General features: G+C 39.0%; 1 protein-coding gene across 9 annotated transcripts in view; it reads left to right on the forward strand.

Annotated features, from left to right (window-relative positions):
* The window catches only part of PCMTD1 (protein-L-isoaspartate (D-aspartate) O-methyltransferase domain containing 1), an 84965-nt gene extending 63960 nt beyond the window's left edge, over nucleotides 1–21005 (forward strand). For all 9 annotated transcript variants that reach the window (XM_073331209.1, XM_073331200.1, XM_073331201.1 and 6 more), the window contains 3 exons: nucleotides 6875–7046; nucleotides 8876–8999; nucleotides 18364–21005. In XM_073331209.1, the coding sequence (XP_073187310.1) occupies nucleotides 6993–7046; nucleotides 8876–8999; nucleotides 18364–18734 (549 nt within the window). In that variant the 5' untranslated portion in view covers nucleotides 6875–6992 and the 3' untranslated portion in view covers nucleotides 18735–21005. The remainder of the gene's footprint in view (nucleotides 1–6874; nucleotides 7047–8875; nucleotides 9000–18363) is intronic.
* Nucleotides 21006–21318: the final 313 nt, after the last annotated feature.

A 21318-nucleotide genomic window follows, 5' to 3' on the forward strand; every position in this document is an offset into this window, starting at 1 on the left:
AAAAGGAAATCTAACGCATTTCTAGCTAGATTACTTACTAACTTACGGAGGTATGAAGAGCATTCCTGATCTGTTCCTGGCAAAAGCATCACACAGACAGACAGACCCTTTGTTCCCCCCCCTTCCAGCTTTGAAAGTACCTTGTCTCCTCATTGCTCATTTTGGTCAGGTGCCAGCGAGGTTATCTTAGCTTCTTAACCCTTTACAGGTGAAAGGGTTTTGCCTCTGGCCAGGAGGGATTTTATAGTTCTGTATACAGAAAGGTGGTTACCCTTCCCTTTATATTTATGACAGCTTGTTATATCAGACACATAATATAATAATAGATATGGATACAAGTGAAACAAAAATTAACCTCTTTCTTTCTTCAAAGTAAACACCTTGGTCCAAATTGGCGAATGTTTAATTTTTATTTTTGTACTAATATTTCTTTGTTGATTCTTATGGAAACTCATACTTTTCATGAATATGGATTTTCATAGTCTTTGTTTAATTAAACTGCTTTGGCAGGAGGTGAAAAATGAACTTAAACTCCCTAGATCCTTGATTGACAGGTGGTGGTTTTTTGTTTTTTGTTTTTTTTTTTTACTTCCAGTGAAATTGTCTGAAAGGGAACATCCTGTTTCTGTTGGATTCATGGGGAGAGAATAAATTAACAAAACAAATTTTTCAGGACTGCTTCTTCAAATTCAAGCTATGGAAATGTAATCGTTACAGTTTAGAGGGAAAGCGTATGATTACAAATAAGCTGTAACAAAATCAAGTGTTGTATGGCTATCATTGGCCCAATATGAAAAAATCAGTGCAATGTTAAATTATTGTATGCTGTATGTTTGTGGCAGGTGTCCATTTAAACACCGAGGAATTCTTCCTGTTGCTATGTTATAGATGACTAGAATTTTAATTTCTGATATTCTTGGTGGTCCTACCAAACTCATAATGAAAGTATCTGATTCCATTGAATAAACTGATACGATTATAAGCACATTCTCTATATTCGCAGAGCGTTGGGTCAGCATTATCTAAGTATTTACTTGGCACAGTATATCTTAAATAATGCAGAGAGATTTTTCTAAACACTCCTTTAAAAAAAAAATCAAACCACAATGGTAATCACATTAGGTGTTAACAAAAGGTGAATCACATTAGGCATTTGTTAGACCAAATCCTTTTCTAGTTTCATTTTAAGGCAATGACTAAGTGAAATATGTCTCGTCTTGATAAGCAGCTTATGTATTTGTCAGTACCAACATTCTGACAATAACTTAATTTTTTTCAGCAAAGTTCTTGGTGTTCAAAAAAATAAAAAGCTTAACGTTAGAGAGCAAAGGAAATTGAATGACTAATCCATTTTGATGGCCAAAAAAACACTGGAAATGAAATTAATCAATGGTGACATCTTGTTTGTAGTGGCAATATGACTAATTGAAGGATTTTAGCTCAGATTAAATTGAATTTCATATTAAAACAAACTAGTTTATGTGCTTTCTTGTGGTATTAAAGTGTAATGGAGAGATGTGACATAGTGATAATCATTTTAAAGCATTTATTCATTTATTATTACAGAAGAATATTTGTATTATAGTCATCTTTGTGTAGTACTCTGCAGAAATTATGGGAAAAACAAGCAGTGTGGCGTGCAGGTAGAAGAGGCTGCTACAACTAAGCTGTAGGTTTCCTTCTTCCAAATGATACTGCAATGGTGCTGCATTTATCGTCAATCGCTTACGCTGGAAGTGGTGTGGAGGTACAATACAGTGATTTGAACTTTGGATATGTTTTGGCCTTTTGAGGGAGAGGTACCCTAAGGTATTTGATTAAAGAAAAACCCAGCAAAGCTCTAAATGCCTTTTTAAAGTTTCTGGTATATGAAGCATAGTAGAGAAGAAATTTTCATCTCTCTCCAAAAGAGGTTATATCAGCTGAAGTCTCCATGAAACTCTGTTGTTTCAGTGCTGGTTTCGTACTACATCAAAATTTTGTATCAAAACTCTTGTGGGCAACTGAATTAGATTTTTGGGGAGCATTTGATCACTTAAAAATAGCCCCAAGTAGGTTTACACATCTTGTAAAATAGAATTAAACTGTCAGCTTTGTATTCAGAAATTCTTGAATTACTTATGGAGTCAGAAAATGAGTATACCAATAGGAGGTGGCACACAACAGAGAAGTGGGCATTTCTGTTTCCTTCAACTCAGATTCTTTCACGTTCTATCTTTAGTTCCATAGCTCCTGTTTGTTTTTCCTACTCCAGGAAGAGCAAGTAAGTTCAGGAGGCTATTCTGGGTCAGGGTATTTTATCTGTTTTCTGTATGGCTGAAATTTTGATGGCTATAGTTTTTTATTTTAGACTTTATCCCTCCAATAGTTCAGCAGTGGATTCACAACAGCACCTTACACTACTGAAGTGATCGCTGTGATTATTTTATTATTCATATTACCATGTAACTTGTGTAGCCTGTCTCTAGTCATATAGTGTCAGGTCATGGACCAGATGGCGATCCCTGGCCATAGTGATGGGGCTTTACCTGCATATCACAAAGGCTGCATGTTGCTTCAAAGGCCTTTACCAGCTCACTTGGATGAAGACTGCAACCCTGGGCCATAGATAAAGGTTGCAAAATGCCACAAACATAGTAAGAAGGATGAGTTTCTGGTATTTCCTCCTTGATCCAACCATGTGATGACCCCAGCCCATAAATCAGAGACATAATGTGAAACAGAACTTGTCTGCTCTTCCACACCCCAAAAAGTAAGCAGTAAGAATACTGATGTTCATATTGTGCCTTTAGGGAGCCTCTAGCTCATCTGGGCTATCTTTGTGGGCATTGTGGGAAGCTATCCCCCTCTCCTCTTGTCTCCTCTGCAGTTAGATTCTGAAGGAGGAGAACAGGGATCTTCTCTGCTAAAACTTTTCAAAGGGTCCCTAACCACGATTGTCTTCACTAACTACAGCAGACACTCCGAAAATGTGTCTGGAATCTCCTCATGTCACTTCTCTAAAAGAGATTTTTTTTTTAAAAAAAGTAAAATTTTTGTGTGTTACCCATGTGCATGCCATTGCATTTTCTTGGAAATACTTCCCTTTCCTATTTATTTCAGAAAGATAAAATGGCCAGAAGTGCCACAAGCATCAAGAGACAACAGAGGCCACCAGCAGAGGAAGCATGGAAGGCTGCTGGGAGTGTCTGGTAGTATGCTTGCCAGATCCTACAGAGGAAGGGCAAGAAGAAGCCATGAATGAAAAAGGGGTCGTAGTAGTTGGTAGGTCAGGCATATAGACTGGCTACCTCTGCTTTTCCCTGAGACCTTGGACTAGAGCCAGGATCCCCTATAGGGATGATGAACAGGTTTCATGAGTTTTCCTCCTCCCCCCGAATCTTTTTTCTTTTTGTTTTTTCTAGTCCTTGTGTTTGCAGAGATAATGTAAAAAAATGAACTAACTATGCAGTGACTGACAGCTTGAATAACTCTGTGTGAACTTCCCATTCTTCTCAAACAGGGCCCTGTGGACTCTTCAATTTTGTTGCGATGGAATCAGGTTTTTCCCATGATGCCATTAAATGGAGAATTCTGTCATCTAATTAATTTATTCTTCTGCATCCAGGCATCCGTTGTTTTCCCTCCCCCCCCCCCCCCCATCTCCCTGTCCTGCTGGGACCTGCTACCTCTTGCTCTCCCAGCTTCCCCTCAAGGTGAAGTTAATTGAATTAAAGTATGTCCATCCTGCACTGTTCCATGGAGATGGACAAGGCAGTCCCAACCATCCTCCCTTTCTTTCCCTCTCCGGTAGATCTGTTTCTTGCAGCCTGGCTTTCTGTTCTAGTGGATTCAGATCAAAACGTATATCAGAATGCTTGAGACCTACCCACAATACATCAAAGAGGCTGTTGCAGTAGTTGGCAAAGTATTTTGGGATATGCATAGAGCTAATAATAGGAAGGAGCATTAAGCTGTTTCAAGATCTAACATCCATCTTTACAAAAGAAATGCATGGAATTCTTCAAGCAAAAGCTTATAAGTTTACAAAACCAGAAGATTGTTTTATTAATGGCAATACTACGAACATGAAAGCCCTTAAGTATTACAGTTAGTGTTACTGTGAATAGTGAAAGCTGCCAAGCCTCATTATAATTTGAGGAAACATTAATAGCTCCTTGTATCTTGAATATTGTTAGTGTTGGGATCTGCTGCTGCTGTTAGTCAATTCAAGCCATTCTCTTTTCAGTGATGCAGTCCACTGTCAAATTCACAACATGGCTGCAGATGTCTGTGAACTTCTCAGTATAACTGGATGAAGGTTGAGATCCACTGGATTTAGAGACCTCCCAGATTAAATCAACCTGTGACTGTACCCTCTGTATAGACGAGGTTGTTTGGTTTACACTTGATATGGTTTTCCAGGGAAGAAAACAATTCTGTCCTTCCCATCTCACCTCCCTATAGACATCTTGTTAAATCATATAATCCCATATTTTTTGTTTTAAAAGTCAATAGCCAGAAATGTATCAATCTAAACCAAAATTAGCATCATTTTGTATGCGACTTCACCAGCAATGTGCTGCAAAGCTTTGATTATTGTCAGTACAGATCTGCATACTTCAGTAAACATGAATCTAAGCACCAAAGTCAGAACCCTCTGGAAAGTTCTACCTATATGGGTCTAAGCATATTGAGATTTCAGTTAAGGAGCTGTGGCCCAGAGTTCTGTTTTTCCAACCTCCAAAGCCACAAGGTTGGAAATCCATTTGAAAATTTCAGTCAGTACAGAATAGTACACCGGGCTTGCACAAAGAATTATGTGGCTATATAAGCAGTTGCATAACTTCTGCCTTTTGATGGAGCAGTTGAGACGGAACCAGGCAGTGATAGAGGATGGAGGAAATGCAGATATCAGGGACAGCCTTTTATAGAGCCCTATGGGATCAGAAGCCCTGATGGAGGGATCTTGGAAGCTATGCAGGACATAGCTATGTGTAACTGCTGAGAGCGCACAGGAGAAGCACTAAGTACCTTAGGAGCTCCATTTGAATGTAGTTAGGGGCAGGCTGACCTTTCTCCTGCACACTTCAAGCGTGATGCAGCTGTGGATGTTCTGGAGCATACAGACACTTAAGGCACAAGACTGGGTGTTGAGCGTTTTAGGCTGCTATACTGCCTATAAAGGGGAAGGAGGCTTGTGACAGGAGATTGGTAGAGTTTCTCTGCTGTTCTGGGCTTTGCTGCATAATCTAGGTTCAATGTAAAACACAACACAGGCAACATCTGAGACTGCAGGAACTTACTAATTAAGCAATTTTTCTTGAAAGGAGTGTGTTATACCTGTGCTCTGAGATCAGCATTAGCTGCACAACTTGATTTTGGATGAAGTTTAAAATGCTGGTTTTGACTTGAATATCTCTAACAATATGGATTATCTGAGAAACCACCTGTTGTCCCTTGTGATACTGCTGCAAGGGCTTCTGTTCTGGCTGCAGAGCCTACCGCACCTCTGTCCCCTTCCTGTTCCCCTAAGGCATCAGGCCTCATGCCTTTACCTCTCCTGGGGTCAAATTCCTCAATTCTCCCACACTTATACCAGGTCCTGGGCTATAGTACCCTATGTGTGAACTATGCTCACCCATGTGGTCTGACTGGATTTGGCAACTGTGATTTCCCCTTCAGGAGTTTGTGACCAGTGGTGTGTGTAGTGATCATACAGCTTCCTTAAAACAAAATTTAGGGAAACAAAGCATTTAGGGAATAAGGATTTTAAAACCATCTACGCACATCTATTTTACCTTCACCCCTACCATCCCCTGCTGGTAAGGCCTAACTTCAGTCACAGAAGGTGTCTGTCAATCTGGTTCCCCTGAAGAACTCCCTAAAATCTTGAGAAAGAGTGAGTCCTTTTTAGTCCAGTCACAGTTTTTTGTTCTTGTCAGCTCTCAGGCTTTGCCCCTGCTTGTCAAACCCAGTTCTGCAAGATAATTGGAACAGGAGGTAGAATCTCTAAAGTTAATGGTTCAGGGATTTGTCTTTTAACCCTTTATTTACTCAGCGGTGTCTTATCTTGAGTCATTGTTTCATGTCCTGCTTGTTCTTACTAGTCCCCCACATTAAAATAGACTAAGTTGTGCATACAGGAAAGATTCCAATTACATACCAGGTTTCATACAGTATGAGTTATTACAGAGCTGCTCCTCTTCTGTCACAACTTCAATGAGACTGCTCATGTGCTTAAAGTTAGGCTAATGCTTAAAAAACGTACTGAATAGGAGCTGAGTGAATGAAATTCTTAATGAGGGGTCTTTGACTCTTGAAATCACTTTCTCCTCTCCTATTTGGTCTGTCAGAACCGGAGTTGGTGACTTTTAGGGCACACACTGGAAAACATGTCTTCCCATATTTTTTTCCTTTTGAGAAGGGAGTTTGTGGGGAAAAAGCTGGTTTTAGGGGATGATGAAAGGGGAGTAGTTTGAGACCAAGGACTTATTGAACTGTTTTTTAATTTTTGTGCAACGCGCAGAGCATAACATGGATACTTTATACATGTGAATAAAGACAGTAATTTAAAAGGGCTTTTTGTGTTTGTTTTTAATACTTTATTAATTGTTCAGCAAGACCTATATGATTGCATTTAGAAAATAATACACCATTCTTTTTTGACAGTGTAAACTGATATGCATAGGCAAATATTGATGTATTTCAGTCATCTCTTCTGTTTCTGTATCTTGTACAATTACAGCATGCTGACACTCTTTAAATGTGTTAATTACAGATGAGCAAAGGTGTGAAATCGAAGTTTTACTATATTTAGCTGAATTTGCTTGTGTTTAAAAAATAGACTTCTATTCTGAAATATATACCCTTTCTTCCCCTCCCTCCCCCCTAGATTTGAGTTCTGTGAACCTGCCTTTGTAGTTGGTAATTGTCTGGAGATCGCATCGGACAGTCATCAGTATGATCGGATTTATTGTGGAGCTGGGGTCCAGAAAGATCATGAGAACTACATGAAAATTTTATTGAAAGTTGGAGGCATTCTGGTTATGCCAATAGAAGATCAGGTGATTCACTGACTGTTTTCCGTTGCTGTGTTTTGATATAAGAATCACACAGTTTAACAAAAATGCTTGTCTCCTATGTAGGCTATAGACTTAATTTACTTGCTTTTTGACTAATGATCCTTATCTGCTCAACTGCAGCAGTACAGTGTGAGTGTGAAGATGTTTTACAAGTCTTTTAAAGTGATCCTAGGGGCTATTTGAGTGTTTTGTTTTTATGTCAAACTAGTTGGCCATTTCACCCAAAAGTCCGTATTTGCAAGGACACCATTAACTTGAAATCTAGTTAGCTTAAAAAACAAAACAAAACAAAAAAAACGCTGAGACAAAGGGTGAAATCCTGGTCCAGTTGACATCCATAGCAAAATTCCCATTGACTTCAGTGGAGCCAGGATTTTGCCAAAAGTACTGTAATGTGCTATACCTGCCCCAGAGCATCCTTGATTATAAAACAAAAAAAAAAAAAATCCTATCCTATTTTCTTTAAAAAAATAATTTTCTCTTCCCTATTGTGTGAAAGAAAACTCAGCACAGATTTATCTAGTTGACTGTAGGGGAAGCAGTAACATTAACTATATACACAAAGTGCTGTCAAATGCACAAAGCAGGCAGACTAACAACATTGAATTTTTTAATGATCTCTTTCAGACATTGTTATTTTAGGTGTTGCTTGTCACAATAATAGGGAAAATATTTTCATCCAGGAATGTAATTTAATAATACAATAGTTAGCACCTATATCATTTTCATCCATAGATCTCAAAGAGCTTTACAGGCAGAAGTAAACCTTATGATCTCCAGTTTACTGATGGGGGACACTGCTGCAGAGAGATGAAGTGGCTTGCTCAAGTTACTGTCCCTCTACAGCCAAATTTTTATTGAAATGTTTGAGCTGAAGATTAGTTTGCAAGTTACTTGGTAGTTAACAGTCCACACTAAAGGAGTTGCCTTATAGTTGCTGCGTAGCTTCTTCAAAACAGCACTGAAATTGTTTAAAAACTTGTATCATTAAAATATGCTATCGTATAGGTAGCATAATTGGGTGCTTTCTAAATTGATAGGCATATCATGTTACTTTCACTAGTAAACACTTATTCTCTCTATATAGATAAACTAAAATATTTTCAAGGAAAATTGTTAATCTAATTAAATAGAAGATTAATGATTCATATAAGTACACTTTTTGCTAATATTTATGAATATAGGAGAAAGTGAGAATTATTGTGATCTTGGACTTGCTGGTTTCACCCTGGACCAGTGCTAAAGAAAGCCCTGCTAGATTAACTTAATAATAGGTGTGTGTGTTCATTTCTCGTATTTTTCAGACACCAATAAAGCATCTTTACCTCCTATAGAGAGATGTGTAGTTTTGTTAATGTGCCCACTACTGTGGTGGTTAGACACAGTTTGTGTCTAGGCAGTTTAGGGTTTTCAGAGTACGATCAAGCAAATGCAGATGAAACTGTACTAAATCTTTCTAAATGTCACTCTGCTTTCTTGGTTTACAGTAATATTAAATGTAAATAATTTGGACATTTGAACTTTAAAAAAAAGTTACCAAAAGGGCATTGTTAATAAAACATAAATACATGTCAACGCTCTTATTTTTTTTTCAGAGCACAGCAAAATGGGAAATGGCTGAATATCATTTTATAAAGAATATAAAATTCAATTTTGGCAAGAGAACAGCTTCTCTGAATTACATTTGAAGCAAATTAAAATGGCAATGTTATAAACTGAAGAATGGTGGGTGTAACAAAAACAAACAAACCAAATGAAATGATTTACTTAACTGCTGAACTTTGTCTTATATTTTTGTTGTTTTTATGCAGCTAACACAAATCCTGCGAACTGGACAGAACACCTGGGAAAGTAAAAACATCCTTGCTGTTTCATTTGCTCCACTAGTACAACCCAACAGGAATGACAACAGCAAACGTGATACTGTGGGACTGCGTAAGTGTCATCTGTTGTGGCCTTTCCTTTTTGGCACATCTAGTTTATTGTACCTGAGCTGGTATTCCTGTCCACAGAGTGGGGAGGCTGTGTTATACAGACATAATGCAATAGAATGGGAATGTACTGTTCAAAAAAGCCCCTCTGGTTCTGATATATAACATTTCTGGCTTGTGTTCAGTATCACCAGGACACATCTCTCTGAATCTAATTAAGTTTATTGTTTTTTATATTTTAAATTAAAACCATACTGTGAGTTTCCTGTTCTGCCCCCCCCCCCCCCGCCCCTCGTTTTTTCTTGTGGACATTCCCAAAATCCGATTGTTGACATCTCCCCTCACATTCCGCCAAGTCCACTTTAACTAAGCACAAATAAAACATAGACAGTTAATACTTGATGTTGCAGGGGATGGTGAATGTATGCCCCTTGTGCTGCCTTCCAAAGAGCAGTGAAACATTGTATAAATTCCTCTTCTCCCTCAGAGTGGAAGGGAAGGGCCAAAAGCACCACATGCCTGTGTGCCTCCCTGTATCTTGGGAAGGGAGGCCAGAACATTTCAGGGACATGGAGATGCTTAACAAATGGTTATTGGGATTTTCTTTCTAATTCAATCACTTTGGATCAGATTTTTTTTAAAGGTATTTAGATGTGGTGCCTAGTGGGATTTTCAAAAGTGCCCAGTTGCTCTTCTCTGTTCAGCCATTTTTACACACTTTACACCAGGGGTGGTCAACCTGAGCCTGAGAAGGAGCCAGAATTTAGCAATGTATGTTGCCAAAGAGCCACAGTAATACGTCAGCAGCCCCCCCTAGCTCCCAGCACCTCCCAGTCACCGGCAGCCTCCTCAGTCAGTGCCTCCCCCTCCCTGCACCTCCTGATGAGCTGTTTCATGGTGTGCAGGAGGCTCTGGGGGGAAGGGTGGAGGAGCAAGGGCACTGCAAGCTCAGGGGAGGGGGCGGGAAGGGGTGGAGTGGGGGCAGGGCCTGAGAGCAGAGTGGGGGCAGAGCCCAGGGTTGAGCAGCGAGCCCCCCTTTCCCCCCCGCACATTGGAAGGTTGGCGCCTGTAGCTCCAGCCCCTGAGTCGGTGCCTATACGAGGAGCCGCATATTAACTTCTGAAGAGCCGAATGTTGGCGACCCTGGCTTTACACTATCCTCTGACCAGGGTACTCAGTTTCAGGCTCTCTCCACTGCCTTGCTTCAGTTCTCATGATATAAATTCATTTTTTTTAAATCCTCTTTCCTGCCCAGAGATATAGGCAGGGGGAAAACCTACTTCTTGTGTTCCAGATACAGTACTTTGAAAGAAAGCAGTATAGGGAGCAGAAAATATATATTTTTTTAAAATAGACTTTAAAAAAATATTGCAATTTATGGGTACCGATCTTTAAATGAAGTGGTGTTGGCCTACTATAGTTTTGAGTCACAGTAAATAAAATTAGTACAGAGCAATAGAATTCCATTTTTAACATTTAGTATTTTAAAATATATTTTCTATAAAGAGGCACCTTTTTAAATTTCAAGTTGCCCAATTCATAAAAGGAGTGGAAGAAGAGACCGATATAATCAATGCATGGAACAGGTAGTTACTTGTAACTATGTTTATCTATTACTGTGGAAAACACATTCTACCAGAGAAAAGTTTGATATGCCTATTCAAATCCAATAAGAGTATGTAGATAGGTAAATTTTTCTCACCGTCTGAGTTGGCTTAGATCAGTAATGCTCAGACTGGCTCTCGAGCTGCAAATGGCTCTTTAATGCATCTCCTGCGGCTGTTTGCAGCACATGATATTAAAACACTGTGATTTAGTTATCAACCAATCAGGATGCTTTTATGATGTTATTAACCAATTAAGTTATTAGCTTGCCTAATATCAGGGAGTAGCCGTGTTAGTCTGAAGAAGTGGGTTTTTTACCCACAAAAGCTTATGCCCAAATAAATGTTAGTCTTTAAGGTGCAACTCGCCTAAGTTACTAACTTATTTGCTATAAGAAATATATAATTTCCTGTCATTCACGCTATTGTGGCTCTTTTGGGTAATATTGATTAATAATTTGGTTGAGGTCTAAGTATCACTGGCTTAGTACTTTTATACAGTGAAGTAAGGTTGTTTCTCCGGCTTCATGATCATGAGAACGGAATAATAACCAGTAACTGTTACACAATATAACACTTCCCATCTCTCAAAAGCCTCCGTAAAAGACCCCAAATATTGAGGGCCATTCTTTTTAGGTAACAAATCTGAGGAACTGTCCCAGATTGAGGTGTCATTACAGGAGGTTTTGGAACAAATTGATAAATTAAACAGTAATAAATCACCAGAACCAGATGGTATTCACCAAGAGTTCTGAAGGAACTCAAATGTGAAATGGCAGCATTATTAACTGTAGTAAGTAACCTGTCATTTAGATCAGCTTCTGTACCAGATGATTGGAGGATAGCTAATGTGACGCCAATTTTTCAAAAAGGCTCTAGAGGCAGTCCTGGCAATTACATGGCGTTAAGCCTAACTTCAGTACCAAGCAAATTGGTTGGAACTATAGTAAAGACCAGAATTTTCAGACACACAGATGAGCACAATTTGTTGAGGAAGAGTCAACATTGTTTTTGTAAGGGGAAATCATGCCTCACCAATCTACTAGAATTCTTTGAGGGGGTCAACAAGCATGTGGATAAGGGAGATCCAGTGGATATAGTGTACTTAGATTTTCAGAAAGCCTTTGACAAAGTCCCTCACCACAAGTACTCCTTTTCTTTTTCCCTCACCAAAGGCTCTTAAGCAAAATAAGCTGTTATGGGATAAGATGAAAGATCCTGTCATAGATCAGTAACTGGATAAATGATAGGAAACAAAGGGTAGGAATAAATTATCAGTTTTCAGAATGGAGAGAGGTAAATAGTGGTGTTCCCCACAGGAGTCTGTACTGGGACCAGTATTGTTCAACGTATTCCTAAATGATCTGGGAAAAGGGGTAAACGGTGAAGTGGCAAAATTTGAAGATGATACAAAGCTACTCAAGATAGTTAAGTCCAAAGCAGACTACGAAGAGCTACAAAGGGATCTCCCAAAACTGGGTGATCGGGCAACAAAATAAATGAAATTTAATGCTGATAAATGCAAAGTAATGTGCATTGGAAAACACAATCCAACTATACATATAAAATGATGGGATCTAAATTAGCTGTTACCACTCAAGAAAGAGATCTTGGAGACATTGTGGATACTTCTCTGAAAGCATCCACTCAATGTGCAGTGGCAGTCAAAAAAGCGAAGAGAATGTTGGCAATCATTAGGAAAGGGATAGATAATAAGACCAAAAATGTCATATTGCCTCTATATAAATCCATGGTACGCCCACATCTTGAATACTGCGTGCAGATGCAGTCGCCCCATCTCAAAAAAGATATATTGGAATTGGAAAAGGTACAGAGAAGGGCAACAAAAATGATTTGGGATATTGAACAGCTTCCATTGAGGAGAGAGTAAGAAAACTGTGACTTTTCAGCTTGGAAGAGGGACGACTAAAGCGGGATATGATAGAGGTCTATAAAATCATGACTGGAGTGGAGAAAGTAAATAAGAAAGCGTTCTTTACTCTTTCTCATAACACAAGAATTAGCGGTCACCATATGAAATTAATAGGTAGCAGGTTTAAAACAAGCAAAAGGAAATATTTCTTCACACAATGCACAGTCATCCTGTAGAACTCTTTGCCAAAGGATGTTGTGAAGGCCAAGACTATAGCAGAGATTGTGAGCTTTGTAGTTGCAGAGTTCTTTCAGAAATAGTTCATGGGCTATAGTACAATGCCCAAATCTCATATTCAGGGTGTACCAGCATAACTGGGACCTCAGTCTTGCAACTCAAACTTCCCCTGATGAAGCCTAAGCAGATTTGAGATGACAGAATCAGGACCCAGGGATCTTTTATACGATTTCTTGTCTTTTGACAAGTTGGAGTTCCTTAGGGAACAAAAGGTAATTAGGATGACTTTGAAGAAGGTCCATCACTGGTGCTTAACTATACAAATTAACATAAGGCCATTTGCTTGTTCTTCCACCATTCACAGTACATTTCAGAGAAAGATGAATACCGAGATATCCCATGTTTACAGTTCATTTAAATGATAGGATGTTCTTTTGACCTCTGAATTATCAGATTACAGCATAGACAGCGACTATTGAGTATATTGTCCACCCTACTCATACATATGTAAATACACAAAAACACAAACATCTCCCCACATGTCTTTTGAGGGTTATATATTTTTCAAGATGTTTAACCCTTTCTAGCCATTCATCACAGGAGGACTCACTGAGCAATGCTCTTCTCCTCCCCTGGATGGATAACTTTCGCTTTGCCTTCCCCCTAACCCCCTCCTCCCACAAGAGCTTCATAAGATTTGCCGAGCTACTATAATATTTATAGCCCCGTTCTGGACCCATCAGTTTTGATTCACACACCTCCTTATACTCGCCACCTGCACACCACCCCACCTCTGAATGCTCCTGGATCTCCTCATACAAGATTGAGCCAGGGCCAGCATCCCGGTCCAGGCCCTCTTCTCCTCACAGCCTGGTGTTTGGATGGGGCTCAGGGGTAGACAAAGCATGCTCCAAACTGGTATGACAAGTCACTAACCAGAGCAAGAGGGCATCCACCAGGGCCTGTTACCAAGATAAATGGAAATGCTTCATCTCACTGAGTGCGATATCCATATCTATTGTCCTCCACTACCTTCTTGAGCTCAAAATGTCAGGCCTGTCCCTGAGCTCTATACGGGTCCACCTAGCAGCACTCAGTGCCTTTCTCCCCACTATGGATAGCACTTCAGTGTTACACACCCTACCACCATCCATTTCATGACAGGTCTCCTCAATACCTTCCCACCAGTACTCAAGCCCCCTTAATCTCATTCTCTTCGCCCTCATGAAGCCCCTCTTTTGAGCCACTAGCAACACACTACCTCTCCCTTCTCTCCATGAAAGTGATGTTCTTAGAGGCCATTACCTCAGCTAGATGCATCAGTTAACTGGCGGCCATGATGCCTGACCCACCCTGCTTACACAGTGTTCCACAGTGTTCCTTACGGCTATACCCTGAATTCCTCCCAAAAGTAGTGTCGGAGTTCCACCTAAATCAGTGCATCAACCTGCCTGTGTTCTACCTCAAGCTGCATGGCTCCCACGTGGACACAGTCCTACACTCACTCGACATCCGCTGTGCATTGCATTCTACATTCTTCTAGCCCTGTGCCTTTCGTTCTTCACCAAAACTATTTGTAGCCTTCCTGACTGATCCAAGGGCCAAGCCCTTTCCTCCCAAATGACTCTCCAAATGGATCGCCAGGTGCATCCATGAATGCTACACGTTATCCAATGTGCTGCCGCCTGATGGAGTCACAGCACACTCTATGCAAGCGGACGTCTTGTGGCAAGACATCTGTCATGTACCAACATGCTGCTCCATCCACAAGTTCACATCCCACTACGCCAACGCCCAAGCAGCAGCTGCAGACGGTGCTGTAGGCCATGCTATACTACAAACTACTTCCTCTCACGTCCTCGCACCCTCCTCCATGCTGATCACTGCTCTCTACTCACCCACATTTGGAATACATAGGGACCATCATTCGAAGAAGAAGAGGAGGTTGCTTACCTGTAACTGCAGGCTCTTTGAGCTTTGTGGTCCCTATTTGTATTCCAATATCCGCCCGCCATCCCCTCTGCTGAGGGCTGGACTACTCAGCGGTAACAGTGACACTGGAGAAGCGTTGACCCGCACGACCCTTGCTGTGAGCACAAGGGGTTGCATATGCGGGTCAACAGACACTGCTAAGAAAACCTTCCAGCACATGGCACGAACACACATCCATGTTTGGAATACTAATAGGGACCACACATCTTGAAGAACCTCCAGTTAAAGGTGAGTTTCAGAGTAGCAGCCGTGTTAGTCTGTATTTGCAAAAAGAAAAGGAGTACTAGTGGCACCTTAGAGACTAACCAATTTATTTGAGCATAAGCTTTCGTGAGCTACAGTAAGCTTATGCTCAAATAAATTGGTTAGTCTCTAAGGTGCCACTAGTACTCCTTTTCTTTCAGTTAAAGGTAAATAACCTCCTCCTTTTGAAAATGTCTTATTCCCATCTGTAGAATAAATATCTTTAAGTGAAAATGATTGTGGAAGGTGTATCATTTTTTTTCTTATACAACTTCAAAGCCCATTATTGCTGCTATTTAAATTTAAAAAAACAAGTGTCCATTTGAGCCAACCAAAGGCTTTCTCAACATCAAAAGCTTATCTAGGGTCTTATTCTCTTATCTAGAGTTGAATTTTTAAAAGTCAAAATGTGTTTAGGTGCTTGGTGTTAACAGGTCAACATAGCTCAGTTATAAACTAAATTCAAGTGCACAATCAGTGTTTCAGGCCTTTAAATACAATCATAGAATCATAAAATATCAGGGTTGGAAGGGACCTCAGGAGGTCATCTAAGTCCAACCCCCTGCTCAAAGCAGGACCAATCCCCAACTAAATCATCCCAGCCAGGGCTTTGTCAAGCCTGACCTTAAAAACCTCTATCTTTGAGAGGAGTTTATAATCTACATTTAGTATAGCAAAAAGGGGTCTGTAGACACTGTAAAACTTGGAGGCTGCCCCTCCTGTATTAATGTAGTTGGAGCTAAGAATTTTTTTAGCATGGAATCATGAGGGATAATGTATTTGTCTCACTAAAACACGTCTGTATGTAAAGCTTTACTTTACCATTCTTAGGAGGTAATTGAAATAAATGATTCCTGATGTGATTGAAGGGACTTTAAGTCCTCAAGACCTTACAAATATTTTAATTTCCTTTAGGAAATCTAAGGGAGTATTCTAATCTGTGTATGCAGTAGTAGAAATAATAAAATGTCAAATTTTATGTGAATTTGAGATTAGAGGATTTTGATTTTAGGTGTTGTTTCATCCTATTAGTTTTCTGGAGAAGGAAGGCTATGAGGTCATTGGCTCATATGCTTCTCTTGGGACCTTTACTTTCAGATTTTATTTCAGCATTTTATCAAATAATTTGTTCTTCTCCTGTGATTTTTGAAGGGCTCTTTAAACTTTCAGTCCCATCTGTGGTAGGAATGTCTACTAGTTCATCTTCTTTACCCTCCAAATCTTTTATAGTTTGTTTACAATCTATGACTGAAGCATGGACTGAGACCAGGGCTCAGTAAGCTTGTGATTTAACAAATGTATCTTTAAGAGGTTTTAATTGGTTTTGTTCTTTTAAATCAACATGTTGGGTTATTTTCAGATTTGCCATTGAAATTTCCAGAAACTTGATTAAAATCCTTGTTGCCAGTACTAGAATCAATGTTTTAGAGGCAGAACATCATAAATATTACTCTTCTCTATTCCATTTTTTAGCACACAATTGAAGCCTCCATATGCATCTGTAAATATCAGAGGAAGAAGCAGCTTTGTCTGAAATGTATCTGGCTGCTAGATTTTTTAAAATACAGTATTGGAAGCTGTCATAAATATACAGCTGTGGGTAGCATAAAATCCCTCCTATACTTGTAAAGGGTTAAGAAGCTCAAACAGCCTGGTTGTTATCTGACCAAAAGGACCAATAAGGGAAGAAGATCCTTTCAAATCTGTGGGAGAAGGTGCTTTTTTTGGGACAGGGGGAGGTTGTGTGCTCTCTTTGTTGTTCTCTCCGGGACAGAGAGAGATCAGGGCAGAAAAGAAAACAAAAAAACCTCTCCTAAAACCCTATCTGAAATAAGCATCTAGATTACAAAAATTGTAAGTAAAGCAAGGAAATGCATTAGATTATCTTTTGTTTTAGCTTGTGAATTTTCCCTATGCTAAGGGGGAGATTTATTCCTTGTTTTGTAACTTTGAAGTTTTGCCTAGAGGGGAATCGTCTGTGTTTTTAAATCTTATTACCCTGTACAATTACCTTCCATCCTGATTTTACAGAGGTGATTCTTTTACCTTTTTCTTTATAATAAAAGTTCTGTTTTTAAGAAACTGATCGGTTTTTAGTGTCCTAAAAACCCAAGGGTCTGGTCTGTGCTCACCTTGTTTACCTATTTAGCTGGTATATTATTCTCAAGCCTCCCCAGGAAAGGGGATGAAGGGGCTTGGGGGGATATTTCAGGGAAACAGGAACTCCAAGTGGTCCTTTTCCTAAATCTTTGTCTAGCTCACTTGGTGGTGGCAGCAATACCGTCCAAGGACAAGAAAGAAATTGTGCCTTGGGGAAGTTTTTAACCTAAGCTGGTAGAAATAAGCTTAAGGGGTGTTTCATGCAGGTCCCCACATCTGTACCCTGAAGCTCAGAGTGGGGAGGGAACCCTGACAGGAGCATATATAAAAATTTTTTAAACAACTTTGCCTCTTCTCCATATCATTTTTCCACACTCGAAACTGGTCTATTTCTGTTGTATTGTCCCAGACATTAATGAAGAACGACAAGGACACAAGGGATATAGTTTAACTCAGCTTCAACTTTATTTAACTCAGTCTCGAACTATCCAGCAATAACTTGTCCAATGAGGATCGTACTTTTTTTCATAATGCATTCTGCCCGGAGGAGGGAAGGGGCTGCCATCAGGATTCTCTTCCCCATTGCACCCCAAGCTGGTCCCAGAGCTATTGCTGGGACCTTACTTCCCTCCCCTTGTACAAGGATTGAGGGAAAAGGGGTTGTCTGATACAGGGAGAAGACATCAGGAGCTCCTTCCCGTAACTCCACTTCCAGTTCTGGTTCATCAGGGAAACGGGTACACTATCAAATGGTACCTGCACTGAGCACCTGTCAAGTTGGGACAACGTGAACTTTACCTCCTAACCCACCCTACTAGGTCACTGGGGAGCTGTGGGAAAAGTGGGGGAAAAAACACCTATCCAAAATTCCTTCCCTGCCCTAAAAAGGCAACTAGTGCAATGCAGACAGCAGCTCAGAAACCTGGTCCTACTCTAATCCCAGGAGTGGGAGCCATTGCTCTGCGTATGTAGTGGCACCCCAGCCAGGGAGGAAAGGGCTTTTTTTTTTCTCCCCTTGGGTGTGTGCGATCCAGTGAACTTCTGCTTGGCTAGTCTGAAGAGCACATGAGCTGAGATGCACCCCTCTCCCAGGTACACTCCACCCTTCAAAAATCATAAGTAAGGTCAGCTCACACAAGGTTTCTGATCTGCTACATGGTTTGTCAAAGGTTGCCAGACTTTGCCTTTTATATTTCCATATCATAGTAAGTCTTCAAATTGCTGTTCAGTATCATACTTTATTTTTCTGTAGCAGTTTCTTACTTTTAGAAAATAAGTTTCACTGATATGGCATGCATAATTTTTCTTTTTCCTCTTAGCCCAATGTGCTGTTAGGAATCTACAGGACTTAGCTCGGATCTACATTAGACGCACTCTTAGAAATTTCATAAATGATGAGATGCAAGCCAAGGGTATCCCTCAGAAGCCCCCACCAAAACGAAAACGCAGGAGGTGCCGTAGACGCAGGATTAACACCTATGTGTTTGTAGGCAATCAGCTCATTCCTCAGCCTCTAGACAGTGAGGAGGATGAAAGGATGGAAGAAGACAACAAAGATGATGATGATAAAGATCACAATGAAGCCTTGAAACCAGAGGAACCTCCTCGAAATTTATTGCGAGAGAAAATTATGAGTCTACCGCTACCCGAATCTTTAAAAGCATATTTGACATACTACAGAGAAAAGTAACTCATTTTAAGTAGAAACAATAATGCCTACTGATAGCTCCTTTATTCTTGAAAATGTAGCATTTATTAAGAAATAGATGGACAAAGATCATTAGTCTTTCAACAAGACTGAAGTACAGTCATAAATTGTAACTTCTCTGTCTTAACTTTGCTACGAAGACTTGTATTCGGTAGTAGAGAATCCCTTTTTTTAAATTTATTTTTCTTTAAATTTTGAGAAATACAGTTTTAACTCTGATACAAAGATATTCCAAAGCAGTATGCAGCACTAATCAAGACTTGGCATGGTAAATCTTTTTTTGATCTTTAACAGATTTGTATTGATGGAAGGGTAAGTGAAATTTTATATGTGCTAATTAGCTGTTGAACAAATGCATTCTGACTTGAATAACAGTTGTCTGCATGAAGTTTTAAACATGCACACAGGCATTTCTCATGTAATATTGAAATTGTACCCTTTAAAAACATTTATTTTACCGTGACTTTGTTGCTGTCATTATTACTGTGTTGATATAAATGTATTCCAAGAAATACATAAGTGCAATAACTGTATACAGACATTAAATGAGCTGGCTTTAATGAAATACAAAAATGCAAGTTCTGAAATGTCAGGTGACCCTGCTACTTTTGCATTTATATCTTTTGCCAAAAGATCTTGAGAAAAGTGACCACTTCTCTCGGAGCCTTAAGGGAACATCATGTTGAATATAAAGCAAAAAAGATGCTTACTACAACCCTATTTGTTTAACTCCATACTACATTTTCAGTATTTATAAATAAAGACTTTTCTCATTCTCAAGGGTTTTAAGACAACTTATTTAGTTTCTTTCTAAAATTCACAGTATAGACACAATATTTGGTAATAAAAAGATTGTAATTTAGAATTGATTTATATTTACAACTTTAATAGACTAGAATATGAATAAAGTTTAGCTTGTATTGCTTACTTGGATAGCTGTAATAGTAGAATTTGTTCAGCAGATGCACTTTAGTAAGTGGATTTTGTATTTCATCTAAATATTTCTCTGAGAAGGCAGGGTTGTGCTGGCCCTACGTTTGTTTCTGAACACAGCTATTTTTAGCTCATAAATATTCACAATCTTCTATATCTATCTGTTGGAAATTGAGAGTAGCAGTTTAAACTTTGGGACCCACAGAGTGCTCATTTGAATATTTCCCCTCCATCTCTTCCCTCCCATTTGGTGAAGTTGCTTGCAGTTTTCTTCTTGGCTTGATGGAGTGCTTTGTGCATTTTTGCCCACTTAATATTTTGAGTGTATTGTAGCATAGCCATGAGGGAGAATGCAGTTTAAGAACTAGGCATGATATTCCGTAAAAGCCACTTTTATTGGAAACATCTGTCTGTTGGACCTAATGGAAAACATTCCTCTTAGAGAAAATTTCTGTGCAATATATTTACTGTTGTGGTAATATTCATTATTAAATCCATCGACCATTTAACCATAAGATAAAATCATGACCGTTGCAGTTGTTATTTTCATAGCCAGACATTACACATCTAGTGTAATAATCCCTTTTTTCAATAGTCACTTAAAAATTAAACATTGTTTTAGACTTTAACAGTGAGATAATATTTAGTCCTGCTACAGATTGGACTGATTTTTGATTCTGCATTTCATGATTCATTTACCATTTTAAAAAGAATGTCTTAGTAATATTGAAAAGGCAACTTGATGAAAGGCCTATTGTACCAACATGTGGAGTTTTTTTCCACAGCATATTCACAGCATGAATAAATAAAATTTAAAAAACACTGCCTTAATTTCCTGACCTTCTTTTCACAGGTCAGAGATAGTTTAGATATTTTCCAATAAAATGATACGAATGGAGTAATTGCAATGGCTTAGCTGTTGGAACCATTGAATATAATCTTTAAATATTTTGTTTTTAGATGGAATTAAAATTTAAATAATCTGAAATTCAAGATGTTATACTTCCCAGGTAGCCTGGGAATTTTGTCTTCTCCCCTTTTCAGAATCAGCATCCATATGTTCAAGAGTTTGAAGTTACTAAATATAATTTACATATTTTCTTTAAGAGAACTTTATACAGGATGCTTTTGAAGAATGACTTTCTGCATTGTTTTTCACTCTTGTATACTTGGTAAAATAGACAATGGATGATTTGTCATGATTATTCACTATGTAACTTTTTGAGAGTCACTGAAAGTTTCTTTTTGTGTTTATATGTAGATTTATTTTACACTGTTGAATTTACATTTACATTAAATAAAGTAGAAATGCAAAATGAATCAATTGTCTTTGACATAAGTTGATAATGGGACATTATTGCAATAAAAACTTTTTTTGGTGGCTTGTGGTTACTCAAACTTGTTTTTTCATGGAAATGCTTTCATTTGTGTTTGGTTTTCATTTTCAGTACGTTCCTATGCAGACCTCTGGTAGCTTTTTAATTAGAAAACAATGATATAATTGAAATGAAAAACTACTACAATGGGGAAGAACTGATGTTGCATCCTTTCACCAGTTTTGGAATTAGAAGTACTACATAAGACTAGATTTGTTAAGAGCCCCTTACCCCTGGGTGGCCCCTCTGGTATAGGA

The sequence above is a fragment of the Lepidochelys kempii genome, chromosome 2 (assembly GCF_965140265.1).
Source record: "Lepidochelys kempii isolate rLepKem1 chromosome 2, rLepKem1.hap2, whole genome shotgun sequence".
Taxonomy (NCBI): Eukaryota; Metazoa; Chordata; order Testudines; family Cheloniidae; genus Lepidochelys; species Lepidochelys kempii.